Source organism: Haliotis rubra, unplaced genomic scaffold (genome assembly GCF_003918875.1).
Source record: "Haliotis rubra isolate DU_JTF1 unplaced genomic scaffold, ASM391887v1 Scf423, whole genome shotgun sequence".
In the NCBI taxonomy this organism is placed as follows: domain Eukaryota; kingdom Metazoa; phylum Mollusca; class Gastropoda; order Lepetellida; family Haliotidae; genus Haliotis; species Haliotis rubra.
The window spans coordinates 101,823-119,579 of NW_025767106.1; the positions used below are offsets into that span (position 1 = coordinate 101,823).

General features: G+C 40.9%; 2 protein-coding genes across 2 annotated transcripts in view; both read right to left on the reverse strand.

Annotated features, from left to right (window-relative positions):
• Window positions 1–17,757, reverse strand: part of LOC124288739 — a 101,603-nt gene that overhangs the window by 51,950 nt on the left and 31,896 nt on the right.
• Window positions 1,906–15,893, reverse strand: LOC124288735. Its single transcript, XM_046725264.1, has 31 exons — window positions 15,473–15,893; window positions 14,816–14,942; window positions 14,219–14,451; window positions 13,958–14,131; window positions 13,675–13,846; window positions 13,302–13,547; window positions 12,980–13,200; window positions 12,727–12,832; window positions 12,482–12,598; window positions 12,076–12,208; window positions 11,209–11,383; window positions 10,673–10,949; window positions 10,401–10,590; window positions 10,050–10,264; window positions 9,734–9,963; window positions 9,214–9,367; window positions 8,930–9,108; window positions 8,581–8,721; window positions 8,330–8,495; window positions 7,979–8,111; window positions 7,739–7,860; window positions 7,444–7,580; window positions 7,181–7,328; window positions 6,810–7,004; window positions 6,492–6,695; window positions 5,633–6,391; window positions 4,749–4,964; window positions 4,487–4,582; window positions 3,655–3,980; window positions 2,513–2,714; window positions 1,906–2,307 (listed from the first exon to the last, which is right to left on the reverse strand). Exons 3-31 carry the CDS (start codon window positions 14,399–14,401, stop codon window positions 2,030–2,032), a joined length of 5,895 nt encoding a protein of 1,964 aa, XP_046581220.1. The 5' UTR covers window positions 14,402–14,451; window positions 14,816–14,942; window positions 15,473–15,893; the 3' UTR covers window positions 1,906–2,029.

Below are 17,757 nucleotides of genomic sequence, written 5' to 3' on the forward strand. Positions count from 1 at the left end.
AGTATACACTGATCCACAGCAACTATACTAACAATCTCGTCATTGAATCGGTTCTGCTGTGGACAGTGTGTTATCTCCCGCTAATAGCTGGTTAATAACATTATCTCAAAATAACAAATCTCATCCGAACAACATGCTTTAGGCCTGATCGTGGTAGAGATCCAGTATTAATGCGCACGTGTTTTCACCATGAGATATTTTAAATTGAAAACCATTATAGTATATTTTGATGACGGTTTGATGCGCGCGCACACACACACTAATGTGAACATGGTTTCCATGACAAATTTGCCTCTTTTGAAATTTTTACCCCCACGTGTATCAGTGTGTGGGTTTGAGTGAGTAAGTGAGTGAGTGTACATCATTGTGAAGAAGGAAGACACCATCATCTGTGATACGTTTAGTGAGTATGTGTAAGTGCGAGGTAGGAAATTGGCTCATTTGACTAGGATGTCAATAACACCATAGTCAGTATTTTAGGTGAAGTGTGTTTAAGACTTATATACCAATGATGGTTATTGTGTGATCATAGTCAGCACAGTAGCTGCACATTACAACCTGTAGTCAAGTATGGCAGTAATGGTATGACCGCCAACAATCGTGAGGGACGATAAAGGTATGAAAGAAAATTTCTAAGTCAACGTTTTCATCATTAATTCATAAAACCGTGAAACATCATTCACACAATGGGGCATACTGCATGTGTATCTCCAAATTGCGATTTAAGGGAGTGTGTTCATTCTGTACAAATGTTATTACGGTAAGAAATGAACTATTCTTGTCTTTCAAAATTTGTATAAGCTTTGAATTCTAACAACTTGAAGGTATAATCAACATTTAGTGTTACATCATTTAAGCTTTGACAACAAAAACTAAAACAAATCTGACAAGCACTTAACTGTTTGTTCTTTGTTCGGATCCTGTATCGCGCAGTCATTCCCCGTAAAGAGGTGCAGACTTTCGACACGCCATAAACCTTGTGTTGATCTCTCAAATTATGTTTCCAGGTTTAATGTTTCACGTCTGAGACCTATCTCGCTTCGGATCAATGTCCTTCGATATTATCATGACACGCCGTGATATATACTGTTGACAGCGGTCTCCAGTTCAACTCACACACTCACAGACCCTATTTACTACAGGCTGATTGATGAACTAATCGTTGAACCAGCGGTGTACTGTGCATTGAGTTCATCCGTTTGCGATGGAATTCAGCATACTTATAAGACAGAGAACATATGCCGAGTGCATCGCTCAAAGACTACTCACACAACACAAATAAGGCTACAAAAAGCTCTTGTTTATTTTCCAAATAGTTTCCACAAGTAGAACATGAAAGAGTGTGAAAGTAGGGTTGTGTCAAGAGGGAGAATATCCTAATTACTATAGAAGAATGGGAATTAATTTGATATTTTCCCTGCAACATGTTTATCTATACTAATCGATACAATCATGTTTGTTTCAGTGAGTCAGTGAGGTTAGTTTTACGCCGCTTTTAGCAATATTCCAGCAATATCACAGCGGGGGACACCAGAATATTTGTTTCAGTGAGTCAGTGAGGTTAGTTTTACGCCGCTTTTAGCAATATTCCAGCAATATCACAGCGGGGTATATGTGAATAGGATGGATAAAAATGTATGTTAATACCAAGGTTATAAGAGAATACAAAACGCACGCCATGTAAGTATAGAAAAAATATGTACAACATTCACGCTTCATGCCCCCTGTTGCATGTCAGTATGCCGCTCGGTCTGCATCCATGAAAAGGCGAATACCTTTCTCATGAGAGAGCATCCATGAAAAGGCTGATACCTTTCTCATGAGAGACATGTTGTGTGTGCATTTGCATTGCACGAAATGAGTAATGTGTTCGTAAAAGTATAGTTTGTATTATTCAATAAAAATACTATTCAAATTGAATAATTATATATTATATCATATATTGAAGAAAACAAAACAACCGGTGCACCGTGGGATAGTGTTTGGTTATACATCTTACCATTCTTTAGGAAACATGAATGAACTGCATTCAGTTCAAACTTACTGTTTGTGTGGACCAGGTCGACAGACCACACGTGTCAATAGCGGTTAGAGTAACATAAATCTCATCAAATCCCCGATATTGCGAATTTAAAGTCAGAGTGATTTCATCATTCTCTGTTAACAGCTTGTCTACAATATCGGCGCCTCCGAGAACTGTTCCAACGTGAACTTCATACTTCAGGTCGTCCCAGGGAGAAGCAAACATATTCCGCCAGGTGACGGTCAGTCGGTCGCCAGTTTTGACCACAGACAAACGGCCAGAAGCTGTGGGAAGATGTTAAACACGTGAATATTGTCATTCACCATTAACTTTACGAAAACACTAACGGAATGTGATTAATACAGAACCATAATTTTAGATAGTGTGACTTATTTTATCACGGTTTTTGAGCAATATAATGTAAGATATCTGGTATAGACATGCATTTGTTTGGCACGACTAAGCTGTTTTACAGCACAAACCACACACCTGTTATCGCTGGAGGAAGCCCATGCACCGTGAAGTTCAACATAGTTGTCTCTCCGTGTGTTCCCATCCCGTCAATAGGATAAGTGAGGGCATGATATGTCGATCCATCCTTCAGTGTTACACCCACTAATGTGGCCAAGGTGTACTCCAGATGGACGGGGACGACATTCTGCTGTGTCAGCGTATCTCCCTCAATACCAATCTGAAACACCAGCAACTGCTGTAAGTACTGGTTTACTGTAGCTAGTACCCCAAGTACTGTTTTACTATTGCAACCACAGGAAATACTGTTTAACTATAGCTACTACTGTAAGTACTGTTTTACTGTAGCTAGTGCTCCAAGTACTGTTTTACTCCTGTACTGTTTTATAGCAACTACTCCAAGTACTGTTTTACTATAGCAACTACTCCAAGTACTGGTTTACTATAGCAACTACTCCAAGTACTGGTTTACTATAGCAACTACTCCAAGTACTGGTTTACTATAGCAAACTAGTGCTCCATGTACTGTTTTTACTATAGCAACTTGGAATGTACTGGTTTACTATAGCTACTCCAAGTACTGGTTTACTATACTACTCCATGTACTGCTACTCCAAGTACTGTTTTTTACTATAGCAACTACTCCAAGTACTGTTTTACTATAGCAACTACTCCAAGTACTGTTTTACTATAGCAACTACTCCAAGTACTGGTTTTAGCAACTATACTCTGTACTGTTTTACTATAGCAACTACTCCAAGTACTGTTTTTTTACTCCTATAGCAACTACTCCAAGTACTGTTTTTACTATAGTACTGTTTTACAACTACTCCAAGTACTGTTTTACTATAGCAACTACTCCAAGTACTGGTTTACTATAGCAACTACTCCAAGTACTGTTTTACTATCCAAGTAGCTAGCAACTACTCCCTGTACTGTTTTACTATAGCAACTACTCCAAGTACTGTTTTACTATAGCAACTACTCCATGTACTGTTTACTATAGCAACTACTCCATAGCAACTAAAACTGTTTTACTATAGCAACTGGTTTTATAGCAACTCAAGATTATGATATTTATCAACTACAGACGTATAAAGCTGCAATGATTGATGGTTTACGTTCCGTGTTTTCTGATTTTCTGAAGATATTCAGTTTACCACTGTTTTGAAATGTCGGCTGGTTTTGTCCCATCGGAGTCGGACTTTCTCCTGACTCTGGTGACACATATCCCTCTCACTGTACACCGACTGACTTTCTCTCAGGACACTGAAGCCAGGAACTGATGTCTGGTTCCTTGTCTGGACCACTTCAACTCCATCCGACGTCATGGCCGCCGCCAGCCCCGCCTTGTTGAAGCACCGGACTGTGGTGTAGACTGTCACAGATGACGAGTGGATCTTAGAGGCGATGTCATGTTGGGCTGTGGACTGACCTGGGGGGATCCTCTCAAACTGTTTCATGTCGCTGCTGCCTCGTGTCCTCCCTTGTCATTGAACAAGATACTAGTACATGGCGTACGTACAAGAAATGGTTAAGATGTTTGTATATATATGAATACATTAGGACTATGTTTAAATACTGTGACGCCAAACTCGCTACACGTGGAACTGTTTCCATCTACATTCCATATAAATCTCAAACAATGTCCATTTACTACAGTAGTGAAGACACGCTTCATCCATAAAATTTAATTATACCGTATGGTTAAGTTTGGATTCCTGATTACACATATGTCAACCACATATTTTATCATTTGTGGCTTGCAAATGTCAGGAATTCCCTGAAATATATTTCATATTGAACATTCATATTGTATTGATTAATTTAAGGATTGCCTGAATTTGTGTCTGACATAAGATGTTTACTCTTTGAAAGTTACCACGAAGTGCACGTCTTGTTGCCATGGATCTTTCATTCCAGCGACTTTATGTTAAACAACACAGAAAATGCTAGCGTTTAATATTGTTGGCAATGAAGTATTCCACGTACCAATAGCCCAGTCGCAGTGTTCTACACCTGATTCTTCATCTCTGACTTGCCAGTAGACACTCACCACACCTGATGTCTGATAGTCTTCATCTCGTCCTGGAACAAACGTAAACACTCAATCTGTGGCAATGAAGCAGCTAAATTACCACGTTACGAAGAACTCTTTCAATTATTGCATTTGATGTAATATTAATCCATCAAGAGTTGTAGACCTGCACGTTAGTTTTTATTCATCTGACATATATATAAATTTCAAGTTTACCATCCAGACCATCACTGATGAGGTCGAACTGTGGTGCAGTCATGTCTACTGTGATGGCGTCAGAGTATGTCACAGCTGTCAGCCCAGCAGCATTCGTCGCCATGACAGTAATATAAACAGTGGCGCCATGGAGCAGTTGCACATTAGACAGTGTTCCCTGTGTGGCTCGACCTAGGTCCGTGTAGCCCTGGACATGTGTACCACCTGGAGTTGTGCCTGGAACACAAGGACCTTTTGATTACACGAACGCACAGAGTATGATATGATAAGTAACTTATACACGGACTAACATACTCAGGAAAACGAATAAGGGACCACCTGAAAGTACAAGTGTTCCTTTATTCTTTTCCAGGTTTCTTCACATGATTTGTGTTGTACTGTGGGTGAAATTCTGGAAAAGAATAAAGTAACACTTGTACTTTCAAGTGTTCCCTTATTCGTTTCAATGAGTATATATATCCTCATTGCGATAACGGTACACTGAAACAATGATGTGTTGATGAGCTCCTGAAAGATTAGAAAGAACTGTCTACATTAGCGAGTGAGTGAGTGAGTGAGTGAGTGTGTGATGGTACGCTGATTTTAGCAACATTCTAGCAATATCACGGCGGAGGACACTATAAATGTATTTTACACATTGTACCCACGACGTGAACCAAAGCCGGGAATCTATTTTGTCACAATTTCAGATCTGGTCCTATGTCAGAGATTATGCTTTCCTCCCCATCCCCAGTGATAGTCGTTGAAACAAATACGCAATATTCAAGTTAACATATTATTCTTGGATCTATAATATCGAACATTTACCATCTCACTAAACTACACAGTGTTGCATTTACTAATTCAGAAAAGTCAGTTGACGTAATGACAATAAATCTAGTTACCAATCGCCCACTTGTACTGTGTAATAGGAGATTGTAGGTCCTCGAAGTGCCAGGAAACATGTAGAGATGACCAGTGTGACAGGAACACAGAGTGGACCACCAGATGCTCCTCGGTGTCCACACTGTCCTGACCAGCAACATAGTCCACAGTCTGGACACTTACATGGTCTAGTACAAACTCCATCATCCTGGACGATGACGTTATCTTCAGCACTAGACTGGTATCTACGGCTGTGAACCTGTATGTGTGCTTGTTCCACAGGACGACTGAGTGATCTCCGACACTGCAGGTGCCTCTACAGAGGTTAGGGTCCAGGGTAAAGCTGAAGACTTCACTTCCTATTGTAACTATTGCATCAACTGATCTGTGGGTGTTGGAAACAGTCTCTGGGTATCCAGCATGCAGAGTCAGCTTGTACTGCCTCCCAACCTCAAGACCTGAGATCATTTGTTGGATGCTTCCAATTACGGACACAAACTTATGTCCATCTTTAGCTAAAGGTGAATCCGGCGCCTGAACCTTGATACAGGACGCTGTGTCAGTTTCCCATGATGTTGGTATGACGAGGCTGCATTTCGTGGTAGTACCAATTATATCGTCTACCTCGAAAGATGGGTTCTTAACCAGATTGTCTCCAAGATATGCTACATCCTTACGTTCAGGTGGAGATGCATCAACAACGACTCCATCAGAAACAACAACATCTGAGGTGTAACCAACAGCATCCACAGCATACACCTTGCTCCATATTCTTGCACCTGAACACAAGACAATGTGATCATGTGATAGGTATATACGTATTATCCCATATCTAACATAAGTGGCACTAACATAATGTAGCGTTCTATATTCACTGACCATTTACGATTGGAGACAACAGCGACCTCCTAGAAGATGTGTGTAGTCCTATATCCAACCAGTCCAACACACTGCAATCTGATGTGTCGTTGCTTGTCCCCACACACCAAAAATACTTGATTATTGTGGAGTCTGTGTCCGAGAAGCCGTACCAGGAGGCGGATGCTTCGGATGTTGAACTCTGGTAGTCCAAGTCATGGATGCCTGCATCAATATTCAACAGTATGAAAACATGCATAAAAGTTTAGTATACTGTATATATCATACCTCTGTTAATACCATATTAAGAGAGACGAAATGATCTACAATATTACGAACCACGTCCATCCTTCACTCTGCCTGCCACTGGAGGCATGACGTCCACCTGTACTCCATCAGAATAGGCCCAGCTGACCAGACCAGCCTTGTTGTAAGCCAGGACACTGCAGTAGTAGACGGTGTTTGGAAGTAAAATCAGACCTGTCGCTGTATAGCTGGCGGAGGTCAGGTCCTCTGATTTGTGGATACTGTGACCTGCATCCGAATTGGAAAGTTACACGATGGTCTGTTTAAATAGGTGATTGCAATTAAATGTCATTTGGCAAATTTAGTCAAGAATGGGGTCCTCAAAATTCGACAGTTATACGATTGTCTGTTGAATTAGTGAATTGCAATTAGACGAAATTCGTCAAATTCAGTATTCAAAATACCTCCTTGCACAGTGCTGATAAAGACCCTGTATCTGAGGATGCCGCTCTGACCCTGAAGGAACTTTCCACTCCACTGCACAAACAGAGTTTCGTTCTGTGTCTGAAAGTCTGTATCTTTGGTGTCAGTTGGGTGTGCAAGCTCTTTCACCTGTGGTAACACAGCAGCGCTAAGTCACTCCATCTAAACACATTCACCTTCTACAACACTGAAACCAACAGCAGCTCTGTAAAGACATGTGAACAATATAATAGCAGATACTTACAGCTTGGCCCATCTTGACTGTTACTGTGGGTGGTGCTGTTTGGATGAGGACGCCATCCGATTTGAAGATGCTGTTGGTTTTGTTATACCACGCTCTCACAAAGAAGTAATAGTTCACTCCAGATATCAGAGACTTGCCTGCAAATCATCATGACACGTATAACAGCTGTTTACGTATATTGAGATTGTTGAAGTGCTATGTCGATTAGTGATTGAATTGATACCAACTGATTAAAGCTTCAATATGAGCATGTTTCTGTCGTGTGAAGTTGTGCACAAGTATGATTCACTCTCACCTGCAGGTAATGAGACAACAGCAGATGTTTGTAGACCTGCATCAAACCAAACCCTGTCGGCCGTGGCGTCAAACACTCCCATTGGCTCATCACTCTCTCCTCCGCCTATACTGTATTCATATCTGTTCCAAAGGACAAATGTTACAGACAACAAATAACAAATAACACGTGTCAGGATGCATCTGTGAACTCATGTAAATGTTACAAAGTATGCATAGTGTGTATAGAACGGCTGCTTACCGTGAAACAGATGATCCCCCTGACGAGTCAGTCCAAGTGGCAGCCATGACGGTGTTGAAGAGACTGACGTCGACGTCATTAGAACCACCCGGAGACATGACGTCCACCACGTCTTTGATTGTGATGTTTTGATCTGCTCCATCAAGATGCAAAGGGGTTGAAGTTTTCGTTAGAAAACGGAAATGAGGGTTTCTAGCAGCTAAATCCTTCCTGCTCTGTTAACCTGTTGTGAGTTTATGTACTGGCCATAAATGCAAGACACGTGTAAGAGATCTACAGCTACGAAAATAACTGAAATGTGATATTAGGTCCTAACCCTTGTTCTGTTTGGTTTCCCGTTACTCCACAAACCTGTTTTGTCTTGTGCACATGCTTTACTGGCAGAACAGGTACCGCCCTGCACTGCACAGACACAATGTCCCTCACAGTTGTAGGCCTGGCACCTCCTCACCAGCCACAGAGTAGAGTCTGCCTTCAGGACCAGTTCAGCGTGGTAGGCATCACTCTGTAGTCCAACCTAGAAGTAGAATTGGATACAATCATGCTTTGAGTATAGGATATCTTCAGTTTAAAAAGTTTAAGGACAGTGTCAAAGAACCTACCCCATTCACACCCCAAATAGCTACAAACACAGATCCTGATGACGGCAGGGCACGACTGTGTACTGTGAAACGTTGCAGGACTCCTTCATCACCTTTGTTAACACCCGAGTCACTATGGAAGACCTTCTCCGGTAGTGTACCCTGCAATAAATAAATGTGTGTGTATGTTCAAGTTGGATCAGTATTTCCTACTTGCACATTTACACCGTGTAAAATTGCACGTAGAATGAGTGAGTTTAATTTAACGCTGCACTCCGCAATGCTTCAGCTGTATGGCGGTCACGTATAAGCAACTCTTATTTCTGTATATGAGTTATGCGATCTTTTTTGTCTCTTATAATCATCTCACCGTATTGTAATCTGTTCCGAATTCATGAGATCCTATTGTTACAAGGTAATGGTCCACCCCTGAATGTAGGTCAGAGAAGCCAAGCCACGCCAGGTTCAGACTGGTCCTGGTCCAAGTCATCCAGCCAGTCTGATGTCGTGCAAGTTTCACTGCATGGTCGGTTTCTATGGCGAACGTACCTGCAAATTAAATATTATTTCATCATCATCATTGTCATCGGATTTCTAATAAGAGTAAAATTACCGTTCCGCAATCTGTTCCGTTGGACCACAACAAAATCATACCTGTATTTGGTTTAGAGCTGTCAACCAAAATGTTGTTTGTATGTGCCGATACACAGAGACCCGCCATATTGCACGCGGTAACCTTCACCTTGTATTTACTTCCATCATGCAAGTCAAGGTTCACAAAAGTGTATTCTCGAAGTAAACCAGGAACCTGGAATACAACATACATGGATGAATAGATGAACGTTCAGTATTTCTGTGTACTGACAATATTTCGTGGTCACTCTTCAGCTTGAGTGAGTGAGTTTAGTTTTACGCCACACTCTGCAATATTCCAGCTATATGGCGGCGGTCTGTAAATAATCGAGTCTCGACCAGACAATCCGGTGATCAACAGCATGAGCATCGATCTACGGAATTGGGAAACGAAGACATGTGCCAACCAAGTCAGCGAGACCACCCGATCCCGTTAGTCGCATACGATTAGTACCGTTGCGATAAATATGGGTTGCTGGAGACCAATTCTAACTGAATGCCAAATATACTGTGTTTATATCTATATAAGACAAACCTTTACCTCAAGATTAGAACTATCTATCTCTCCAAGCTGGTGAGATGATAACGAGAGGTACTGGCGTTCTATAGCGGACTCAACGTCTTGGAATTCCCAGTGTAGACTCAGAGCTGTCCGACTGACTGTAGTGTTGGGAACAAGGGACATTAAACTTCTCACTGTCGGAAGTGTAACCACAATGGGAACGCTGTCATCCACCAGTACCCCATTAGACATGGCCTCTGAATAAAGCCCTGAAACATGATGCAGTGTTTGTCACGATTCTGACTACCTCTTACATCTACAAGTCGACTGTTCTCGTCAACCGTCTGCAACATACCTGCTTTGTTGAATGCCCGGATAGTGTTGTACAATGTCCGTCGTACGGGCAACTGTTGGTCATGTGGCAGGGTGTGGAAGATGACCTCACCCAAGGCTGCAGTGCGGGCTGAGAGAATGTCGTCAGCTCCTGGTTTTGTTCCGACACGCCATTCATAGTAATCTAATCCTGATTCAGGGTCGCTGAAGCCTCGCCACTTGCAACCGATGAATGTCCTGTGAAACATACCAACTCTCTGTAAACACTGCATAGTTCCAAAGTAATTTAATGATATTTCCGTCGAGATAGAACTGGTTCTACTTAATCATTTCTACTAAATACTCTATTGTAATACCAAATACTCCTTATCACCTCGTCGCCTGGAACTGTATGTCCATGTCGCCTGTACCATCCTGCACTGTTCCAGGAACTGGTGGGGAGCTGTCCAGGATCACACCGTCTGAGGTTGAGGAGCTGCTGCAGAGGCCTGCTGTGTTACAGGCTGTCACTGTGGTGAAGTACTTCACTCCTGGGGAGAGCATGATGTGCTGTAGGCTGATATCTGAAATTGTATTGTATCGATATGTTTTTCTTGACATTATTTTAAAAAAAGCACAGTCGAGAAAGCAATGAACAATCCTCACATTGATGTAGCCCTGTCTTGGCTTCTTTCATTTTGTCGTCACATCCTGCGCAGGTTCCGACCTTGACCTTGTAAATGGCGACACTTGAATGAGGATCGTCGAAGCCTTCCCAGTAGGCTGCCATCTCGGAGACACTGGTGATATAGTCCTTGTCTTTGTCATCATGTGAGGCAGCTGACTGTACTCCGTCATAGACGTGGCCAGAAGATGGAGGCGTGGTGTCCACAACCAGAGGTCGTGATGAGGACAGTGTGTACAGACCTGCACCGTTGATGGCCTGGAAGAAGGACATCAATAAGATTGCCCGACATAAGTTAGGACTTCAGACCATTCTTTATTTATTACAAACAAGTTTATATTATTATTTGAATCTTTAAATCAAAGACGATTGTCTGTTTAACTGAGATAGACTAGACTCCTACAACCCAGCTACCTCAACGATCGAGATCTACGAATGAACGAACACTCGGGGATCATTTTGTGTCATGATTATTTGTACACATGAAAGAAAAGAAGATAGAAACGTCCAAAGCTACCTTCACAGTTATATAATAAGAGTGACCATCCTCTGTTTTATTAAGTGTGTCAATGTCCAAACAATCCTCAACGGTCATCATGTACTCTGACACATCAGCATACGCAAGTCTGGTGCCCATAGCAACGCTGTATGACTTTATTCCACTTTCCTCGTCTGAGAAAACGTTCCTCCAGCTGTGGAATATATCAACATTGTTTATGTTCCAGTGTAGAATATTACTCCATCAACATTTGCCTTGAACAGGACATGAAATCAGAAAGGTCGTGTGACTTCTTCAGTGTATGTTTTGTCCACAACTAAAGTAAATATTGAAACCTAAATATTTTGATAATTAATGTGTGAGGATATATTACAAGTATACCTAGCACACAAAGTTTATTATTCTGTATTGTACATTTGTGAATGTTACCCATATAAAACAATTAGTTAAAGAATTCAACACATAAGAATAATAATACAATCAACTGAAAAAGAAATCAGTGTTAATAGGTCGAGCAAGTTTGGCAGCTATATATGAATATTTAACGTTAATCCGACCAGAACTGGACATGTCAGCTTCAATAAGAAAGTCAGTACGTTATCTACAGATGCAGAGTTGTGGAAAATTGCTGCAGTTGTACAGTAATCTCTAGTTCTCGACTGAGTTTGTGTTTAGAATTGAAAACATGTCTTGTAACAAGAACAAATGCAGCCTATGTATTTATTGACTCAACAAGGTCGGGAAAAATATTATGAAATGTATTTTCGTATAGAATGCTAATTTTGTTCGAGAACCCAACATATTAGCATCAACCTGGCCCTTTTTCCTTCAAAGGTTTCTCTGAAAACATCTGTACGAGCTCACATGCCACTTTCTCAACGTTACCAGACATGTATAAGACGAGATGTAATGTATCGTCCCTCCACGTCAATGTGTTGCCCTGTTGGTACTGGAGGTGTGGCGTCGACAAGGAAACCCCCTGATACAGCAACTGTTGTCTTCTTCACAAAATCTGTGGCTGAAAGAAATATTATTAAGAGATAAGACATTTCTTAAGAACTGAAGCATTTTTTTTAATGCATAGCATAAGTTGAATGTATACCCATGATGTATTCATCCTGTGTCCAAGACATTGAAAAATGCATTGATGTCACCTTTGTTAGATTTGAATGAAGGTTTCAAAACTGCCACAATATAACACATATTTAAGTCTGTCACGTATACCTGGGCCTGTGTTCCAAAACATGGAGTTTAGATGAACAAAGCTGAACTTTATCGACCTTCAGCTTACCTCTCACTGAGACATAGTATGTACTTCCAGTCTGCAGGTTGAGCCTGTGTAGAATGTACTTGTTTACATATCCAACACGGGTGTAAATGACAAGATCTTGTCCACCAGGGAAAGTACCTGAAGGTAGAAAACATTTATCTATCAGGAATGTCATACGTTTACCTGAGACAGTGATAATTGTCAAGGAATTAAAATTGAATACGTTATATGGTAGAGCAGCGTGGACAAATTGTTCAGTTCATTACCCACTGCAACTTCATAAAAGGCAATCCCAGCAGCATGAGCAGAGAAACCTTCCTCTTCCACATCAACAAAAGCGGTCCAGCTAATTGCAACTTCTGTTTTGCTAACCTGTACATGAGAAATATATCAATATCAGTGTACTTGCCCAAATCGATGGCTCTACTGTAGTTTCAGCATTGACCTCACACTAACAACCAAGTTACTTTATATGGTGTCGAAACCAAAGGGAACATTATTTAACATGGTTCAGTTAACCTGAAATGTCCCGTCTATGAGATTCTCTATGTTCACTGTCCCCGGTGTAGGTGGAGTCAGATCGACAGTGATGCCGTCACTGCAGGCGTTCACTTCAGTCAGAGGTGATGTCCACTTCTCAAAACGAGTGTTTTTGTCATCAGCATGGATGCACACATAAAATCGCCTGCCGTGTTGTAAGTAGGACAGCTCTGCAAATTCCACGTTGATGAACTCGTTCACTTGAAAAAAAGGAAAAGATGAAGGCATGGATGAATGCGACATCTTTTATAAAAGCCAACACCCTACGTTTTTACGAAATATTGTTAAAACACTAACTCACCCGTGTGTCCACACTTGATGACATCCGGCATGCTACAGGGGTCAGTGACGGTCATCAGAGTCTCTCTCTTGTAGTGAGACGAGGGGTCTAACTGGTCAGCTACCACCACTGCCCAGGTGTAGTTCCTGTGACGTAGAGTCGGCCACACAGCAGACAGGATGTTCTTGTAGGGAGTGTAGTCAGCATCATTCCAGTGACTATTCTGATCAAAGGTTATTCCTTGACCAACATTTTCGTTGTTTGTTCCTGTAATGAATCATAAATGTACCCCTGGGATGTTTCATCGACAGAACATTCAGTTCACTAGCCTTAAAACGTACAATTAACGAGGGACTACACATTTTCCTGAAACTTATTGTAACCACGCACTTACCGATAACATCTAGGACAACTGCAGGCACGATATTTGGAGGGTTATATGCTGCACATTCTTTGACATCTGCTGACACCGTTGTATGTAAACCAACGTGGTTGTAGCCCCTGACTGATACTCTTCTGCACTTGGTAAAGCGAATCAGTTTTGGCAGGTTTAGAGTGAAACTTATCTGAAGACAGAAGAAGAAAGTGGTAGCCAACGCATATACCATTTTGTTCACTGATATCGGAAAGGCATCAAAGGTATACAGAATAGATAAATAGTCCATGAACAATTTTACCTTGTCATCAGCCTCACTTTCAATAGCATCAGCATCCACTGTCTGCCAGTCTATCAACATTTTGTCGTTGTGACTGTCATCTGTAAGACCCCACTGGTATCTGTCCATGACGTCATAAGCTTCTTGTAGTACTTTTATATCAGGATCACGGAACCGAGCCATCTTCACCTGGATCTAAAACACCATGCAATAAATACCATAATAACATAATACATTCAGATGGAAAGAAACGGAACGCTTGGAAAGAAATATGTAACTTGCCTGTGCTTGTCCACTGTCAGATTCCCGATACGTCAGCGATATATTGCCTGGTGTTGGAGGATGTGCTATGACAGTCACACCATCACTGTATATGGGTTTAGAACATACATTCACTACACAGAACTTGACAGCAGCTCTGTAGGTTGTCCCTGGTTCTAGATGAAGACCGCTAGCCACCACCATATCCGATGTTCCAAGGGGCTCAAACTCTCGTTCAATGTCCCATAGGTCAACTATAAGAATAAAAGCTGAATGGCCAAATTGCAACTTTTCAGCAGTTCATTATGCATTTATAGAAACGACGACAACCCTATTGCACTATTGTATATGAGATACACAGTTTACAGTAAACGTTTTGTGGCGTTTATCTTACAATACATCTCTTCTGTCATGTACAATGGTGAAATAATATCACACCAATGTAGAAGGAAGCACATTATGGATTAAACATGACCAGTACTTTACTGGATATAGTTTACCTAATTATGATACATTTCCAGCAGGTAAGTTAACAAGTAAAATTGTTTAATAAACCACTCGGCCTGAGGACAATCGTGACTATGCTAATCTTTTTGTCATCGAGCGATCTTCACATACCAGTTCGAGGAACTTTCTTTTGCAAACTCCATTGTACATCAGGATAACTGAGCAGCCAGTTGCTTGTATCCCAGTGGGCCGCATATGATGAAGTAGATACTTGGTATGTGTTATCTCGTGAACATCTCTGTTAAGACATTCATCAATACATTTAACCTCTCACATAGAAGACCACAAGTGTAGCGACTTTGCATCACACAAGCAATATGTTACTTATATGGCTAAGGATATTATTTCATGAGCGTGAGGGACACACAATTGTATTTTCAAACCGATCGAGGAATATATACAAACACTGACTCAAGTATCGTAAAATCGTGAGGATACACGTTATAAAATCTTCATGAGAGACACTGTTCGTCGGTGCGCTTCGCAAACAAAGTTTGATAAACACATTCTGACGGAGTAGGAATTGCAGAGTTTTCTTATGAATATGTAAAGGATTTTCTTTTTGTTTACTGTCGAGATGTGTCGACTTCCATACTGAATGCCTTGTTGATTAGCTAACGCGGCGACATAGACTGTGACGGCGTTGTGACGTGCATGTTGCGAACCGTATGCACAAAATATCCAGGTAAACGGCTAATATGTGCAAGGCTATACCTTGATCACATGCACAACAGCCTACTAATTCCAGTTCCGTAATATCTCACTCACCGTCTGGTTTACTGCACTTCGGAGAGCACCATTCACTAAAATCAGATTTCGTCGAAAACTCAATTAACTGACAACTAAGAACATAAATTGACTTTCTAGTGGATTTTAGTTCACATTAGTTCAGTTAGCCTAATAAGAATCCTGCGGTTTTATAATTTTTAAAGTGTATCAAAATAAACAACAGAACTTCTGAAACTAATATTTCTAATTATAAAATATTCTTTCGTTCAATAGTGTTTTGTGCTGAAAAGCCATGTCTTTTATCATTTCCCATAGAAACTGTCACACTTGCAGAATTATAGAATTACATGTTAATTTTTTATCGTGTCGGACAATTTGAAACTAGTCCTTATCATACGGTTAAGGTTAAAACATTTGAGTTGCAAAATCTGAAATCATATATTTGAGAATCATTATAATCATAAAGTATATGCAACATTTTAATGCAATTTTTCGTCATCCATGACAACTACAACAAATACCATAATCACTGCATCCTAGGCCATCTCTGACAATGACATCTGTGATGTCAACATTGGGCCTGATGATCGTCACACCGTCAGAGGACACCGTCACGTCTCCGCCGCCATCGGTAGCAGCCACGACAGTCACAAAATACTTCTGAAATTAGACAGAGGCGCCACTTCATTGTACATATACAATCCTGTAAACAATAGAACAAACCATAGTTTGCAAGTGTTTCAATCAACATCTGTTTACCAACCGTTTTCCAATGCAGGCTCAAACCAGTGAAAGAATGTAAGGTTGCACTTCCAACATAGACATGCGCCTGGATATCTGTTGTAAATGGCTGAGACCCAATTCCAACCGTGTACGTAATGGCAGTTATTCCATTGTCAAATCCATACCATCTCGCTGTTAAAGTTCGGGTTGATATTTGGTAGTCTGTGTCATCAGTACGCTGAAAGTATACAGACATATTTATGTCTTCCATGGTCATCACACATACTACAGGGACAGTGTTTTTATCGAGTATATAAAACAAACATTAATAGGAGTCATAGGAGTATATTGTAGTACACGAGTTCATGAGGTAATGAATGATCTACAAACATGTAGATATAAATAATGCAAACAGAAAATAATGGAAAGAAAACATTTGTTGTATAAATAGCAAAAGATTCAAAAGCAAAATGTATCCAGTTGAACATGACAAGAGTTGTACTTATGGGATATAAGAACTAAAATAATGATCTCAAAATATTCAAAGGCTATATCCCTTTCTTTACACGTCAGCATAACACTATCTTTACACCAGAAACTCACGAAACAATAACAGGCTGTATAAGCAATGAAGTGTCCTACTAATCACGACATTTATGACAATACGTCTCGAAGACTATAGTTACTGACTTAATACGTGATGACAGAAATATCCACTATCGACAAAAAGAAAGCTGAATTGTGTTTGAAATATGATTAACGTGATCGACTCATGCATATCATGTAAAATACAGATTATATTAATCACTAGCATAAAATTGTGTGAACCTGTTTTTTTCGTGATATGATATTCAAACACACATTCGCGTTCGTTTGCCGAATACGTGATTAATAACATTAAAGATACACATACCGGTATTGTGAACAAGGATTCTTCTCCAGCTGGAATAACGTCTTCTACTACACCACGTAACGGCGGCATGACGTCATGGACGTAGGGTTCAGACACTGCCACTGTAGACAGTCCTACTATGTTGGTGACTCTGACTGACACAAAGTAGGTGTGGCTGTGATGGAGGTCCCAGTGGAGGTCTGTGAGGGCGACAGCTGTACACGTGGGTGGCGACGTCAGTGTACAACCTCCTCCTGACTGCAGCGTCGTGAAGGGCATTATTGTCGACTTGCCGTCCTTAGTTCCTGACGAACATAACGTGTGTGTAATGGCAGGTTCATAGGCATTTGAAATAAGATGAAGGATATTAGAGCGATAACGACTGCACATACCTACTGCAGCTTCATATTTTAGATACCCAATGTCTGCGAATGCTGTCTCTGGCCAACGTGCAATCAAATAGTTGTGTCTCAGCGTCACTGTCACTGATCCAGTAAATGCAGGGTATCGTGTATACACGGTGACAGGTCCAACAACCTTTAATGAAAACAGTTACATCTGGTCATTTCGTTCATATACGTGTGTTTACGCAAAGAGTCATCAGTCCAAAGAAATTGATGCATATATTCTTCATAAACATACAACGTGATTCTCTTTTGTGCCCTTACTCTGACAGTTGAGATGCCAGCTTTGTTGATGGCCTTGATGG

Coding starts and splice junctions, on each gene's coding strand:
- LOC124288735 (XM_046725264.1), bottom strand. CDS start 14,401: ATGGTGGTGGCTAGCGGTCTTCATCTAGAACCAGGGACAACCTACAGA. Junction 14,132..14,218: donor CTGACAGTGGACAAGCACAG/GCAAGTTACATA, acceptor ATGGTGTTTTAG/ATCCAGGTGAAGATGGCTCG. Junction 12,209..12,481: donor ATACTATGTCTCAGTGAGAG/GTAAGCTGAAGG, acceptor TATTTCTTTCAG/CCACAGATTTTGTGAAGAAG.